Below are 16,293 nucleotides of genomic sequence, written 5' to 3'. Positions count from 1 at the left end.
TATATATCTTGACAAAAATTCACACGAATTATGTCCTCGGTCACATCATTGTGGGATTTCAGCCATTTTACCATAATTCCAGCTTGATGACTGGTGAGATTGGCCCTCTAATTGATTGCCACACAATGAATATGATTTTATAAACTTCATTTTTTGTAATAAATCTGCATCTGGTTTTATTGTAAGAGTTTCTACTTGCTGAAAAAGGCTAGAATGCTAGCCGAAACATGTACACGCGTATGAAATCTATTTTCTGTTTGATCTATCTATTTTCTGTTTGATTGATTCTGTTTGATTTCTTGTAAAATAAAGCCTTTTTAAAGCTGAATTACGCACTGTGCCAATTCCCAATTGTCTGTTTGTCATTTGTTTATATTTTTAAATTTGTTATCTTGGGAATTTTTATTACCTTAAAAGATTTGATGTTGACAACTGGCGCTAAATTAAATTCCATATCAAATTAAATAAAAAATATGGTCTATGTGGTACTATCTTTAATTTTTATACAATGAATTCTAAGTATATATATATATAGTAATATTTATATTAAAGATATTCCTATTAAAGAATTTTCCTATTCCGATCCAAATGACTTCAATTCTTCTTATATAAAATTTTTATATTGTAATTCATTCAAAGACTTTCTCTTCCAACCATAATAGTTATTTAATTCTTCTTCAAAACGTTATTCAAAACGTTATTACAAAATTGCATTATCTTGATAGATCGAATAATGAAAACTATAAAAACAATTAAAAAATTATATAAATAAAAAAATAAATAACACAAAATAATTACAATTTTAATGTAATAATGAATTTAATCTGAATTTTTTTTACAATGAGTAAAAATCTATAATTTACTGTTTATTTCTTTCTTTTTTTTTTTTCATTTTTTATAAATCCAAGTTTATTTATCTTCAATTTAAACTTAATCGGAATTTGGCATCAATTGTTGATATTAAATTTTTTATACGAATGATACATATTATTAGAGTTAATATTATTTATTTAATGATATAAGATTTAAGGAGCGAAAAAATTTATTTTTTGGGGAATTTTTTTTTAAAGTCAATACATTTGAATTTTGGAACATTGTTTTACTATATTTAAATATAATTACAGTTTTTTTTTTTTATTAAATTTGAGCCAATATTACGCCAATTATCTCTCCTCAAACATGGTACCGCACGAAGTATCACTGGTGTGCAAGATATCTTCCGTTTCGGTCATCTAAAATATAAAACTCTGATAGCGTTTAATTTTATATACATAGTTATTTGATGAACAAGTAACAAAAAAATTCATCGATTTTGCTCTAAAAATTGGCTGATTTTTTTTGCAATAAAAAAAGTATATAACGGATTATTTTTCTTTTTCATCATACGATAAAGGGATGTTTTCTCAATATGCAGTTCAAAGCGAAAGATGATCGGTCTATTAGTTTCGTAGATATCATGCACACCAGTGACAGAGAAAAATGTTTAAAATTTCAGTGCGCTAACAAGTAATCCTACCTAAGTGTTCCGATTTTGATGAGTATGGTGTTCTCTAGATAAAAATAAGCGACACATATTTTTTTTATATGTGCCCATATGCACTTTTAAAGGGGTGAAACATCCTTTTGAAAAAAATCGATTTTTCTTTTTCGAAGCGAATAGCTTCTAAACTATAAGAGATAGAAAAAAAATGTTCTGAATAAAAATTGAATGGCACTAAGAGTACTTTAGAATTGTAAGAAAAATTTTTTATTATTGTTAAAAAGTACTCTTGAAAAACCATTCAATTTTCATTCTAGAAATTTTTTTCTATCTTTTATAATTTCAAAGATATTCGCTTCGAAAGAAAAAAACCGATTTTTTTCAAAGGGGTGTTTCACCCCTTAAAAGTGTGTATGATTACGTATAAAGAAATACGTGTCACTTATTTTTGTCTGGAGAACAACATACTAAAAACTCAAAATCAGAGTATAACACTTGAGTTGGTTTACTTGTAAGTTATAACTGCGCGCCGAATTGATCTTTATAACTTCGCTAATTTTACGAATTTCGATTTGAAATTTGCTGTACATATTTTTAACATTTCATACTATAGTATTAAGAAAAAAAGAAAATAGATCGTAAGAAAAAAAATCAATTTTTTTATTCAGAAAACAGAATTCCCCCCTTGACATCAATTATTAATACCAAATCTTTTATACAAATAATGCTTATCATTAGAGTTAAGTAAATAATAAGATAGTATCACTTGGGTTTTAATGTTTCATTTGATATATTAGTTTTTTTCGAAGAGTAATAATTTTTGACATAGAATTAAAATTGCTATTACTTGAGTTGGAATAAGAAGATCTTCAATAAAAATATTCTTGAAGAAGAATTAAAACTATTATTATTTGAGACATTTAGGTTTTATTCGAGAAATATTGTATATTCCTAACGCCTTTTTTTTACCTTTTTTAAAAAAGTAAGTTTGTACTGATAACATCACATGTAATGATAATATCACATATATTCGCATATTCATATATACCGATAACATTATAGCTTAAAAAGAATTATACGTAATTTTTTGGCGAATTATTACATAAATATCTTTATAAATTCAATTTTAAATTTAAATTTTGCAAATTGTTTAAGGAGATAATTCTGATTTAAAGCGCTCTGAAATGAGACAAATTTAGGAATTAAAAAACAGTAATTCCGATAAATTTTAGGGGCATATATTTTACATATTTTTTAGGTACAAATTTTTTCAAAAGATTTTATTAACCCAAGTTGTGTCATACAAGGCGTTTTGCGACATTTTTAATTTTCCAAATTTTCTAAGTTTTTAAAGGCAAAAAATTTTGTTAATATTTTCTTGAATGTTCAGAATAATGCACTCTCTACAAGAGATCTACTAAAAAATATTAAATATAAATTGCTCTTTCTTGAAATAGAAAAGTTATGATTAATATTCGTATTGCGAAAACATCTATGAAGTTGACATCCTATATCTTCAAATCTTTATTTTTTTATATTTAATTAAAGCGCTTTTCAAAACGTATCAGAAATTTTGAAAATGAGATGACAACTTCATAGATGCACACTGGCCAATGTAACATGTAATAGTATACAGTTCGACGTATGTATGTATGCAATGTATACATGTAATGTATGTAATGTATGTAATGTATATGTGCATTGATGTCTGTCCTGCTCCACATATGCGCATGAATTTTATACATATTTTTCAGAGCCATTTAAGTCTAGTGTACAGTATAGAAGTTGTACAGTATAAAAAATTATGATAAATGTGTATAGTATAAAAAGTTATAGATAATTATGACAAATTTTCTCCACTCTTTGCATTATATTCCAACTTACACATCGATATTGGACTTAACCTTTAGCAAACCTTGTAGAACTCTCGCTTGGGTTTTGATTGGAAGGATCAAAATTATGATAGAGATTACAATTAAAATTCAAATAATAAATGTTTCACTTTTTTTAGAGAAAAAGAGGCGTGTTTACGACCAGTATGGCAAGGACGGCCTTCAAATGCCCGGAGGCAAACGACGCCACGGAGATGATTTTGATTCGCACTTTGGTGGCGCGTTTGTTTTTAGGGATCCTGAAGAAGTATTTAGAGAATTTTTCGATGGAATACCATTCGAAGATTTGTTTGCTGGTAAGATACAAATACATCTAGACAGAAAATACAATTAAGTTGTCAAAAGGCAAACATTGCAAATATCGAATTTTGCAGGTTTTCATGGTGGAGGTTCTCGGAGAGGCGTCGGAAGACACGACCACTCAACGAGTAATAGTCTGAGTACTTCTTTCTTCGGGCCCTTTGGATTTGGCTTTCGTTTGCCGTTTAATGATTTAATGGAGAACGCTGGTGCTGCAGGAAACTTTACTTCTTTTGGTACTTTCACTAGTTTCGATGGAACGAGCGGTGGCACTGCTGTAAAACGTACCAGCACCTCAACTCGTTTCATCGATGGAAAAAAAATTACGACCAAAAAGTAAAAATCTCACATATATCACACATGCATACACACACGCGCGCGCGCGCGCACACACACACATACACACAAACCTTATTGTATGTTCTATTATTTAAGATTCAATAATTTATATTTCTTCTAATTATATCTTCTGTTTCTCATGTCTTTTACAGAGTCTACGAAAATGGAAAAGAAACCATAATGTCTTATGAAAATGATATTCTGAAATCAAAGACAGTGAACGGCGTACCACAATCAATAACGTACAGTTAAAACACATCTCACTCGCACGATCTCTCCTTGGCAATTGAGAAATTCCTGTCATCACGATTTAAACATCTGTAAACAAGTATCTAGTATCCGCGTTGGTATCTCTCGACACAGTTGCTCCCCTCGCAGAGTCATTTCCATTGAAAATGTAACATCAGTCGACATGCTTCTTAACGCGCGTTATTCGCCGAAATTGACAATCAATGATAGTGAGATAGGCTCTCTAAGCCCGAGTGATCGGAGCGTTAATAATTGGAATTTACATAAAAACAAGAGCGAATTACTTTTTACACGAGATTTAGTTTTCTGTCATCTCGTTTGTTTGTATGTTAGGTTCGACGATGCATCAACGAGTCATCAAGTCTGCGAAAACGTCAACGATAACACGATGGATAACCACAACTTGAATACGACCTATGGCGACTATGTAAAAGCTAGCAGAGTAAAGACGCGTCATCATCCGCACATGAATAAGAAGCACGATAGAAATAAAAGGAAATAAATTTCTTCGCTCTTGTCTCAAGTTCCTCATGTATTCAAGTCGACGAGTGTGCGCTTCTGATATATTCGACTTAAGATTTAATTCCGGATAAATTTTAGTTTTCGATATAATACTACTATTCTCCATTCATTATTACTTAATAAAAATTCATAAATTAATGAACAAAAAATGTTAATCTGTGTAAGAATTAAGAGAAAAAGTAACCTGTAATGATTACACGACTGGCTTGACATATCCACGCGGTTCGTATAATAAAGTTCATTAAAAAAAAAACTATTTGAATTTAATTAGTTATTCGCGATAGTATATCTCTTGCGTCGCAAATTGAGACTAATTTACAAGTAACATCTTCCTTGTCTCTACCTAGTTGTATGACGTAACCAATGCCATTCGCTAACTTAAATTTCGATTATCGCTAGGTTAACAAAACTGATGCAAAAAATTATAATTTCTCAAGTAAATATTTATGAAAAATCAGCACTTTCAAAAATCATATATTTTCAAGGTCATGAGTAATCTTCAACAAATTTTAGTCGTTACTTGTTGTTTGTTAAAAAGTATGACCATAAAAATGAATGTTAAAAGAATTACTATTTTAAATTTGCGTACACTTTACAATACGAAGCGAGAGTCACTAAAATGTGGATTAAGGATTAGATTATATTTTTTTGGAGGTAGTGCTGTTTTCTATAGGATAGCAAATCCTTTGTTTCACATTGTAAAATGTATGTGATGGCACACACTGCCTCCACGCGTACATTTTACAACACGAAGAAGAAGCCACCCCATAGCAAATTGATTTGGATTAGATTATTTTCATTAATTTTTTATTAATAACTTTTCAACGAACAACGGCTAAATCTGTTGGAAGTCACTCAGGGTCATGATCTTGACAATATATGTTAAGATCATTTTTAAGATGCTGACTTGTAAATATTTACCATTTCTCAAAATAATAAAAATATCTATAAATGTATCTCGTATTGATTTATAGCATAATTTATTTTTATTGCTGTGTATTTTTATTATCGTTGGCTCTAGCGTTATTTACTGATTTAAGTTTTAGCTAAATACGCGTTAAATGTGCACTGTTGAGAAACTGTTAGAAAAATCGTTTTTGATCGTATTTCCTTCGATTATAGCTATTTACACATGTGTATATAATAAGAAAAAAGATGTTATAGAAATACATTATTAATATACACTAATTATCTTGAATATAAAGCAAATTATGAAATTTCAGTATGGGACTATTGTAAACGGCAGAGATCAAATTACTATTTGATAAAAGGAAATCAATTACGACAGATATATGCGACAAATAGTTTTATACTAATTGCAATAAATCATTGGATACAAAATTCATATAAATCAGTGGAATTAAATAAAATCGATATTTACTGTATCTAAATATGATTATTTGCATATGTGCTTGTAAAATTCTGGGTGTTTCTCTTCAATAGTGAACAAGTTTTATAATTGATCGAATGAAATCACAAGTGTTCGAATATTCATGTGTACGTATACGCTTGATAATGAGAACCCACTACTTCTTTCCAATCGAAGCGATTAATGCTTCCACTTTAGTGATGTATTGCTCTTTCGCCGTTTCTTGTCCCATACTTTTTTTACCGTTCCAAGCATCCCATTTAGCTTTTCCTTTGAAATCCAACATACCCGGTCTCTCTAAAAAAGGTTTACACGAATCATGACAATTGTACATAAGTGTACGCAAATAATGGATGCAAAAATGAGAACGTACCTGTATTACAGTCGCCAATGGTAGATTGCTTGTACAATGCATACAATTCGAGTAAATCTTCATCTTCTGGTTGCGCAGCCAATTTCTTTACTGTTTTAGCCGCATCATTAAATTTCTAAGAATAGAAACATGTTTTTATGATTACTTTATAATAAGGAATTATTTTTCGCGTTATTTGACAAATTGTTATTAAATTTAATAGAAATCATAAGCAATTTGGACGATTTAATTTATCAATACAGAGTAATGATATACCAATGATATAATTTGATATAAATTCCAAGTAAAATATTTTAGTAAATTTTCATTTTTTATTTGTATCATAATTAGGATTATCAATATTCCATTAATAATTAAATTCAGCATTTCAGTGAATCGATTAAACTATTAACATTTCATATTCTTTTTCGATTTTTAAATCACTTTATCCTTTTTCATGTCTGTTGATTTTCTTTCCGTTTCTCATTGCAGCAAATATATTTATTTCAATGAAATTTATGTTAGAAGCAGTATTGCAACGTATAGAATGTACAGTATGTATTAGAATTGTAATTACGATTTGGATCTAATATTCGAATTCTTTTCATTGAATTATTACTTGAATTTGGATGTCCGAATTGTATTCGAATAATTCGAATCTAATATGCGAGTCGGATCCTATAATTGTAAGAAATAAAACGAAAGACCAATTGTTAAGTTAGCTAGAACTATATTTATTTAATCATTTTTCGCCTACTAAAATTATTCTTTACGTAGAAAATATCGTTATAATTAAAAAAAGACTATCACTTGAATTAATTTCTGTAAATCGGTTGGTTTTTTTTTTATCGAAAATATTATCTCAGCAAACAAATATATAAATATTGCTTCCATATAACGGAATATAACGTGTACATATAATCTATGTCACGTTATATTAATTGTAATTTTCCACTCATTGCAGCTATATATAATATAAATATAATGTAAATATAATGTAACTTAATATAACTTAATATAAATACAAATATATGTAACTTAAAATGTTATATAATAGTCATATAACAATCATATAACAGTTTTATAATTTGATGCGTTATTATTATAAAACTAGAATGTGATTGTTACATTATCCTAATTTAATTTAATGCCCTTTGTACATACTATTTCCAGAAAAGAATTAATTCTAGGAATTAATTCTAAAGTGAAAACAAACAGTTTGCTTTCGCTTAGAATTAATTTAAAGACCTTTCTGAGATTAATGTATGTGCAAAATACATTTCCTGAAAATTGTTTTTGCATGGGTATAAAAGACATATAATAATTGATTTTAATTCATTTATTTATAAACTTCATAGTTTGCACATAAATACATATATATTTATAAATATCACTGAGTGACTATTACTGAGTATTCAAAATATTTAATTGTAATATTCATATATTATATATTATATTTTTATGGTAATTGTTGAGTTTAACTTTTTCACTTTCGATAAAATTAGGTTCGTTCGATGCGTCTTTGCACGAAATGAACGAATCTCGAGGAAAAATGTGTCGCTCCGTTCCGCGAACTGATCAATTGTTGAAGTTGACAGATATTCAGGTTAAGAAATCACATCGATGGCATTACACAAATTCTTTGTTTTAAACATAACTTCTCTTCTTTAAAAACAAATTCTCTGCTTTAAAAATACAAATTTTCTTCTTTAAAAACATATTTTTTACATAATATAATTTTATATATATTTTTTACAGTAGAAAATTTACAGTAGAAAATTTGTTTTTAAAGTAGAGAAATGTGTTTTAGAGTCGAAAAGGAAATTATTTAGAATATGGGTCCCTCCTAGAATCTTAATAAAAATACTCTTTCAATACATTTTCATTCAAAACGGAAAGAATTTGACAAAAATCGCGGCGATCGGCCTCGAGTTGAATCAAGTTATTAAGCGTTAAAGTTCTAGGCTTTAGAGGTTAAGATATCTGTCATCCCGACTCGATATAGTGTTATGTATACATTCTGCTTTAATTACACCAATTTTCTGTTTTACAAACACAAATTTATTGCTTTAAGCACACAAATTCTTTGTGTGCTTGCATTAGCAGTGAATTTGTTTTTAAAGCAGTGAATAGTAATTATTTAGAATTTAGAATACAGGTCCTCTCCTTTTTCTTTCCATTTTCCGCTGTAATTTTGTAAATTTGTGCATTTTCATGCATAGAGTGTATTCTAAGAAAGGAAGTGAACAAATTAAAAAAAACGATAATTTGATCATAATTTATAACTATGTATGCATGTATGTATTTTTCAATAAATAATGGTATTGATGCATTTACTTTTTAATCGAATAAAATTTTATATAAATTGGAATTTCTCTATTAAAAATAAAACGTGCATACATATGTATTTCGTAATCGTTATCATATATACTTCCAATTTTCGCTGCAATGGCTCAAATTACATCATCCCGATTTTCCATGTATTTTCTCAAACTATGTTTCGAACCCATTTTTGATCTTTTTCGTATTATTCCATGAATCGCGCGCGCGCGCGCGCACGCGCACGCCCACATACACGCGCTCCACACACACACACACACACACACACACACACACACACACGCGCACGCACAGAGAATATGTTTTGTGTGCTACCGATGTGTTAAAAAAATAATTAAAACACTTATCTCACTAATCAAAGTAACTAACCGCCTAACTTGTTCTAAATTAAATCTCTAATGAGGGGAAGGTGGATTACAGTATGAAACATTCCGTTTTCACAAGTAATTATTTAAATTATTAAATAATTTTATCAAAATAAAGTTTGCTCGTCCTTACTTCGTCCAACGACATAATGAAATATCCGGAGTTTTAGAGTTTCACCAAATTATGTTGACTGTGATGTAGAGAAAGAATCGTATGTAAGGTTACGACACTCTTGTTAACGGATGCCGCGGTAATAGACTATACGTATATACGTATATATGTGTATATATGTGTACACCCACGGTAATCGATTCAGTTCTCGGAAATTTTCACAAATTGAGAAGTGACCATCTTTCTATATTAATGCCTATGCACGATTAACGATACAACTAATGCGACTTTGAAGCTTACAGCCACTTTTGACATAAAGACGAAATAACTTGAATTTTCGGAAGTTTTAAATAAGTAAATAAGTGGATATGAAAGAAATTTTTTCAGTAGCAGAGTACGATGAGCTGTAAGAAGCATGAACTATTTTAATGTTTTAATAAAATATAGCAAAATATCGTCACTTTATTATATATCTATATATGGTAGTTATAATTTATTATTTTACATTTAAATTAATATATATATTACATATAATATTATTTAGGATTCTAAATCACTTTCGTGATAATTTATTTTAATATTTTTATATCTTTGTGAAAAAAAGAGTGACAATAGGATACATGGATCTTGGCAGAGAAAACACAAATTATATAGGCCTGTTCTTTTTGGCTGAACTTTTGCACCAGTTTATTTTTCTTTCTCTTCTTTCCTGCTGGAGAGAAAAGGAAGAAAGATGAATTGGTGCAAAAATTCAGTCAAAAAGAACAGGCCTATTATTTAACATCTCCAAGAAGCTACCGTTATAAATATCAATTTTTTTTATTAAATCTCGCTTTGCGTGCAAACTTGGAAACTTATGTGAACCACAATGTATCCTTTCATCGCAGTATTTCGCAACAGTAACAGATTTCCTAACCTCAATGGTCATCAACTTTAACATTTAATATCTTGGATCACAGGGTGACGCACTTTTTTTTGCCACTCTTTCGTTTCATGCAAAAATACATAAGCCTAATTTCATTGATTTTGGAAGTGCGGGGGGTTAAACTAAATAGTTATCCATTATAACATTTCATATAAGTTTTCTTTCCCTTAAAAGTTTCACGAATTGTACTAAATAAAAAAACAATTGTTTTGTGGATTTTTATATTTTCCAGAGGTATTAAAATCTGGAACAAACTTATTAGTAGTAGAACAAATAGAACTTACACAAAATGAACAGGATCTTGTTCAAATATTTTAAATGTTAAAAAGGAAAAGTGCACTTTAATCTCAGAGATTGTCTGATAAGAGAATAGCCCAAATGGTATAGAAGCCGTTAAGCCACCAAAATTATATCTAAAAACTTCATTTTATATCTAAAAACTACTTTTAACATTATCTCGGCTATATTCTATTTTACAAATAAGTCTCATGAAAAAATCATCAATTTTTTGCAGCAATATTTTACAAGATGCATCGATTAAATTAAAGACAGTTGCTCGACAATTTGTTTGCATATGAACGTAATTTGTAGCATCAATAAAAAATTCTTAATGACTATTATTCAGATTCCTATCCGAATGCCACTCAGATATCATTCCATCCTTGTTGTTTACCAAACATTAACAAGGATGATACTCGGGAGTACCTGGGTGGCAATTCGAATACAGGAAAATTTTTTAAAATCATGATAAATTATATTGAATAAATATAATAAAGTTTGTAAGAAAAATTGTATATTTTAAAAGATATTATACATTTCTATTCTAAATAAATTTGTAGCAAAATCTTGCAGGAAAAAATAATCATAAATTACATATCTCAAAATATGACAGATAAAATATTTTGATATACAGATAAATTGCAATACATAAGTTTTACAATACATAAGTTTTACTAGAGCAATCGTCGAAAATTGTACTTTAATAGTATTGTTACTGTAGAATAAATGATTTTCTTAGATGAATATCTAGTTAAACAAAAAATGTCTACTTTAGTGATAAACCAAAGAAATACTTGCTTATTTTTCATATACTGAATATTAAAATCAGAAATCGATATCAGTCACTGTTACTTATAAAAAGATCATACTTATAGTTATTTGTATATCTAACTATTAGATATATATACTATTTAAATAGGCCGGCGATTAAATATATCATTTTGCCATGTACATAAATTTTATACCAATAAAAAAGACTGTATAAATTGGATCCATGCACAATTCATAATATGTCTTTTTTTAATATATTCATTAATTAAAAAATATTGAGTAAATTCAGCATATACACACCCTGAATTATTGTGCTACATTAATTGTGCCAGAAAATTTAGTATCTTTTTACTAAGACTTAATTATATATCGTACAAAATGTATCAAAATGTTACTAAAAAATTACTTTATTATTTCAAAATGAATATAAAAAAAATAATAAAAAGACATAATTTTTGTATATTACATATTATTAACAAGGGACCTGTCACAATTATTTGAAACCAATTCAAACCGAAATATTTCATCATTTTACTAATAATTGATAGTATAATATGAAATATAAACGTTAGCTTTGACCCTTGCTCCTATCATAACTGTCCAGTAGGCCTATTCTATAACTTTTTAACGATAATTTTATTAGCTAGATATCGTTGCGCAGATATTTTACATATTGAAAAAGCTACGTAACGACAATATAACGATATCGAATTGTCGTCAAAAAGTTACAGAATAAGCTTACAGAAATTCGATTCTCTTTGAAATATGTTGTTAATACAAAATACAAAACTCTAAGAGATACTGTCTACTTTTTATATCAGCTCAATCTCGGATTTAATGGATGAAATAATCCCTCAAAATTAATGAGATGAAGTATTTTTTAAATATTATAATTAAATTATAATGAAATTAAATATTTTTGAAAAATCTAAATACACTGTTATAAATATTTAAAAAATCATAAAAGTTTTGTCTAAAACATTTTTTTGTAAATCTCACCATTTCGCTAATAACTGAATCAAATATAAATTTTAGCTTTAAAGAGTTGTTTTGAATCTAAATTTAGACTGTTATAAAAAAAAGTACATATCTTTTATATCTTTGTGTTTAACAACATATTTCAAGAAAAATTGAACCGAATAGATTCCTTGTAAATAAAAATAAGCCTATTCAATCAGAGCTGAATGTTACAGCGAATTCGATTGGATGCATTAGTGCGCACATAAAACCGCTGATTTAACCCAAGTGTAAAAGTAAAATATAAATATTTTAAAATATATATTTTATCTAATAGCACAAAAAAGTAAATAAAATGTATTATAGAATGTTACTTTAATCCGTTTCTATTTTTGTATTAAATACATCTTTACATCAACTTGTGTAAATTATGTAATGTGCACTAATGCGTCCAATCAAATTCGCTACTAGCTTTTAAGGGGCGGTACTGTTGCAATTGCTCACTGTTAATCACAGATGACTTTCGTCTAAGAAGTTTTTTTTTTTCTAATATTGTGATTAGCTGATATCCAATAGAACGTGTACAACTAATATACATTCGCTTTTTAATATGTCTGCGTGAATTTATATACATTTTCTAGTTCTATAAACAGCTCGCCAAATATTTTCGTCCTTGAAATAGTTTTGAATAATTTCTTATAACTTATTGTTTTCGTACATACAAAGTGTCCCATTTTAAAGAGTCCAGTCAAATATTTCGAAGACTTACGATAGGTAAAAATGTTTCAGACAAAAGTTGTATAGTCCGGAGAAAAACAAATAATTGCAAATCAATTGTCCAAAAAAAACAAAATCGGTTTTTTTTTAATTACGCGAAGATCATTTTTAAATAAAATTATGGCTTTTTTTTACATAATATGATTCTTTTAGTTATTTTTGCATATAAAAATATTACAGTTATTAAAAAATCAGTATATTTTACGCTTTATTTTGGTATATTTAAAAAATAAAATATTAAATATCTCATAAATTATTAATTATTTTTATAACCATACTTTGATACTTTCCTGTACAAAATGAGATGAATTAATGTAGATAATAATAAACAAATTAATAAACAAAAAACATAATTGTTTTATCAAGACATATTAGGTGTGGGAAAAAGTTCATGGCGTTTTTTTAATGCCATCTAATGGGAAAAACGCCATGAACTTTTTCCCACACTTAATATAAATGCATATCGCAAATTGCATAAGTTTTCACTTCACAATACATTTTGAAAAATAAATTTTAAAAAGTGATTTTTATCGTTCTACACATACAACTTCTGTCTAAATAAGCCTCCAGGGCTCCCCAGATAGCAAAGCGTATCTCAACAAAATCGTACAAATCTATGATTGCTTATGATGCTGGCAACTTGCCGTAGATTTATCTTCAACATACGTCATGATTTCAAATATATCGACATTGTAACAACATGCAGATAACAATGTATATATGTATTGCCAGCAAGATAGCTGCGTCAATATTATCTCGCGACAATATAACGGCATTGTATGATGTTGCATCATATTATTATGGCTACATGATGGCAACAATACGATTTTGTTGATGACGATTTTAAAATTATCGGCAAATTGCTGGTAGCAAGTTGACAACAAATGAGGATTCAGTTGCTGCAATTCTGATAGCAACATATGGTCTGTTTTCTGCACTAGACTGTTCTAGAACTCTCTTTCTCGCTTTAAACAAATGTCAAACATATATCTATCTCACTTTAAGTTCCAAAAGTATACACTAGTTCAGCCACAGAAAACAAACCTATACTTAGCAATGCATACTTAACAAGCAACATGCCAGCAACAAGATAGACACGTTGCTGGTCTAAATATTTTCGAGTTATTCAGCTAGATTATTTAAGGTAATTCTTCTATAAAAGAGTATTAAAGAATGTAATAATTATCTTGTTTTGAAAATTGGCAGTACTTCCTGACACATGTAAAATATATATGAAAATTTAATATAAGAGAGAGTGGAGTAAATCGGACCTATCTACAGTTTTTGCTTTTTATAAGCCGTAAATAAAGTCTGATCGTAAAATTGAATGTTGGAAAGATCATTTAATTTCTCTCACTTTTGCTTGAGGCAATTTTTTGTTCTCTCACCTGTATCGAATTATAATGGAAAATGTAAAAACGCTTTTTCTAAATCGGACACTATTCTTATGGACTTTTAAATAGAATTTTAAAATATTTTAATATATTTTTAATACTGAATAAAAACGAGCAATTTGACAGTCAAAGATAACAATTTTATTCAGAAAAAAAATTACTGACAGTTTATATTTTTTATTAGAATTGAAATTAATAAAACTCAATTAATCTGAGTCTGATGACTCATAATATTTCATTGATTTAAAAATTTAAGAAATTTGTTCTGGTCGAAACGTTTTTATTTTATTTGATGTTATATGAAATTTTAACAACTGTAATCTAGCTATTGCTCATATACCTTAATGTCACACTTATACCGTTTAGTTACAAATGAGCATTATATATTTAGTTTTATTTACTGATTTAATTCCTTGGACTAGATCTGATCGGCCAATTACTAGTACTACAACCAGGCCTATAAGTTATATATTGTACTATTGTATAAGTTATATATTGTACAATTTGAACACAGGTCCTTTTAAACTTTGTAACAAATTTTACAATAAACCGCAAAAGTGATCACAAAACACTTGATATTTTTGAATTGCACTCTTTAATTATTTTAAATTATCTCTCAAATTTTTAACACCTTTTAAGTAATGATATAAGGACTTTTTTTTTTAAAAACTTTCGCACGATGGCTGAAAACACAGCCTATTCTATGTCTATATTCTATATTCTATGAATCTATTCTATGAATGTTATGATATGTTTGACAGAAAACTGTCAAATTGCTATCACATTTTTTCGGTGTCTTATAAGGACTTTATATTATAAAAAGTATATGCAAATCTGGTTAATCGTATTCATTTAAATTAAAAAAGTCCTATTTGGAACATGATCCATTTATGGATCCACTCTCCCCTAAATATTGTTAATTTACAAGTCGATACCAAACTCAATGTTATATGTATTACAGTGTCAGCTATTATCGAACAATTGCAAGATTAATATTATAACAAAAGGCATAGATTTGTTTATATTATCTTAAAAATTGACATTCTTTGTATCAAATATAATTAATTTGTTAAGTCTTCTGATTCCGGTGTCACGGTCATATTGAAATGTGACGTCATAAGCGAAAAATGACAAATTTTTTGCATATCATTTGTAAAGAGAATTTAGATAAAACAAAATAATATAATAACTTTAAAGTATTTATAAAAATGAACTAAAATTACTCTTATCTCTCTTTGACAGTCAGTAAATAGTTATCAGTAAAAGACATAAAGTGAAAATAAGCTGTATATTTTCACTTCACGTTTAAGACAATGTGGCCGCAACAACTAATCAAGAACCTTAAATTTTTAATAACAGTTGCTTGAAATAGATGACAGATAAATTAAAGTCTCATATTTTTCTATAATTCCTTCAGCGTTGATACCGTAAAAACTTCCACAAAGCATATGCAATACTGCATCAGATCGGTATACGGAATACTGTATCGATAACAAAATTCTTCCACAAAAAAACGTTCAAAAGTATAGGAAGCGACTAAACTAATGACATTGTAATTACCATTTTTTAAGCCGAGTATCATTATCGCCAAAATCTGCAGCACGACAGTAATATTCGTCAAGAAACGTAGTTTCCTGATTTGGCTTTCCTTCTGTTTTATCGCTAGTGGAAAAAATACTGGTATTGTACCAAGAAACAATAACAACGTACGAATTTTTTCATCAATCTGATATGCGCTTAATATGCCAGATGTCAACAATGCTAAAGGAACAATTTCAATGATACTGGAAAACCAATCGTAAAAACTTCGAAAGCATCTTGCTGTAGGTGTCGATGATGAAGTAAATGGTACTCCTGAAACATTAAAATA

At 28.3% G+C, this 16,293-nt stretch overlaps 2 protein-coding genes across 6 annotated transcripts in view; one reads left to right on the top strand and one right to left on the bottom strand.

Annotated features, from left to right (window-relative positions):
* Positions 1-5,023, top strand: part of LOC108694196 (dnaJ homolog subfamily B member 6-like) — a 36,583-nt gene extending 31,560 nt beyond the window's left edge. For both annotated transcript variants that reach the window (XM_018203548.1, XM_018203547.1), the window contains 4 exons: positions 3,492-3,668; positions 3,747-4,008; positions 4,164-4,253; positions 4,594-5,023. In XM_018203548.1, the coding sequence (XP_018059037.1) occupies positions 3,492-3,668; positions 3,747-4,008; positions 4,164-4,253; positions 4,594-4,762 (698 nt within the window). In that variant the 3' untranslated portion in view covers positions 4,763-5,023. The remainder of the gene's footprint in view (positions 1-3,491; positions 3,669-3,746; positions 4,009-4,163; positions 4,254-4,593) is intronic.
* Positions 5,024-6,073: 1,050 nt separating this feature from the next.
* LOC108694202 (putative acyl-CoA-binding protein) overlaps positions 6,074-16,293 on the bottom strand; it is a 12,422-nt gene continuing 2,202 nt past the window's right edge. Inside the window, exons 1-3 of one of the 4 annotated variants that reach the window (XM_018203565.1) lie at positions 15,984-16,025; positions 6,525-6,639; positions 6,074-6,448 (exon numbers count right to left, since the gene is read on the bottom strand). In XM_018203565.1, the coding sequence (XP_018059054.1) occupies positions 6,309-6,448; positions 6,525-6,639; positions 15,984-15,986 (258 nt within the window). In that variant the 5' untranslated portion in view covers positions 15,987-16,025 and the 3' untranslated portion in view covers positions 6,074-6,308. Of the gene's footprint in view, positions 6,449-6,524; positions 6,640-9,341; positions 9,551-15,746; positions 16,278-16,293 lie in introns of those variants that run through there. The other 3 variants (XM_018203564.1, XM_018203563.1, XM_018203562.1) reach the window with 3 other exon arrangements.

Source organism: Atta colombica, unplaced genomic scaffold (genome assembly GCF_001594045.1).
Source record: "Atta colombica isolate Treedump-2 unplaced genomic scaffold, Acol1.0 scaffold118, whole genome shotgun sequence".
Taxonomy (NCBI): domain Eukaryota; kingdom Metazoa; phylum Arthropoda; class Insecta; order Hymenoptera; family Formicidae; genus Atta; species Atta colombica.
The sequence above is the reverse complement of the archived record's forward strand: the minus strand, read 5'-3'. Positions and strand labels throughout refer to the sequence as shown.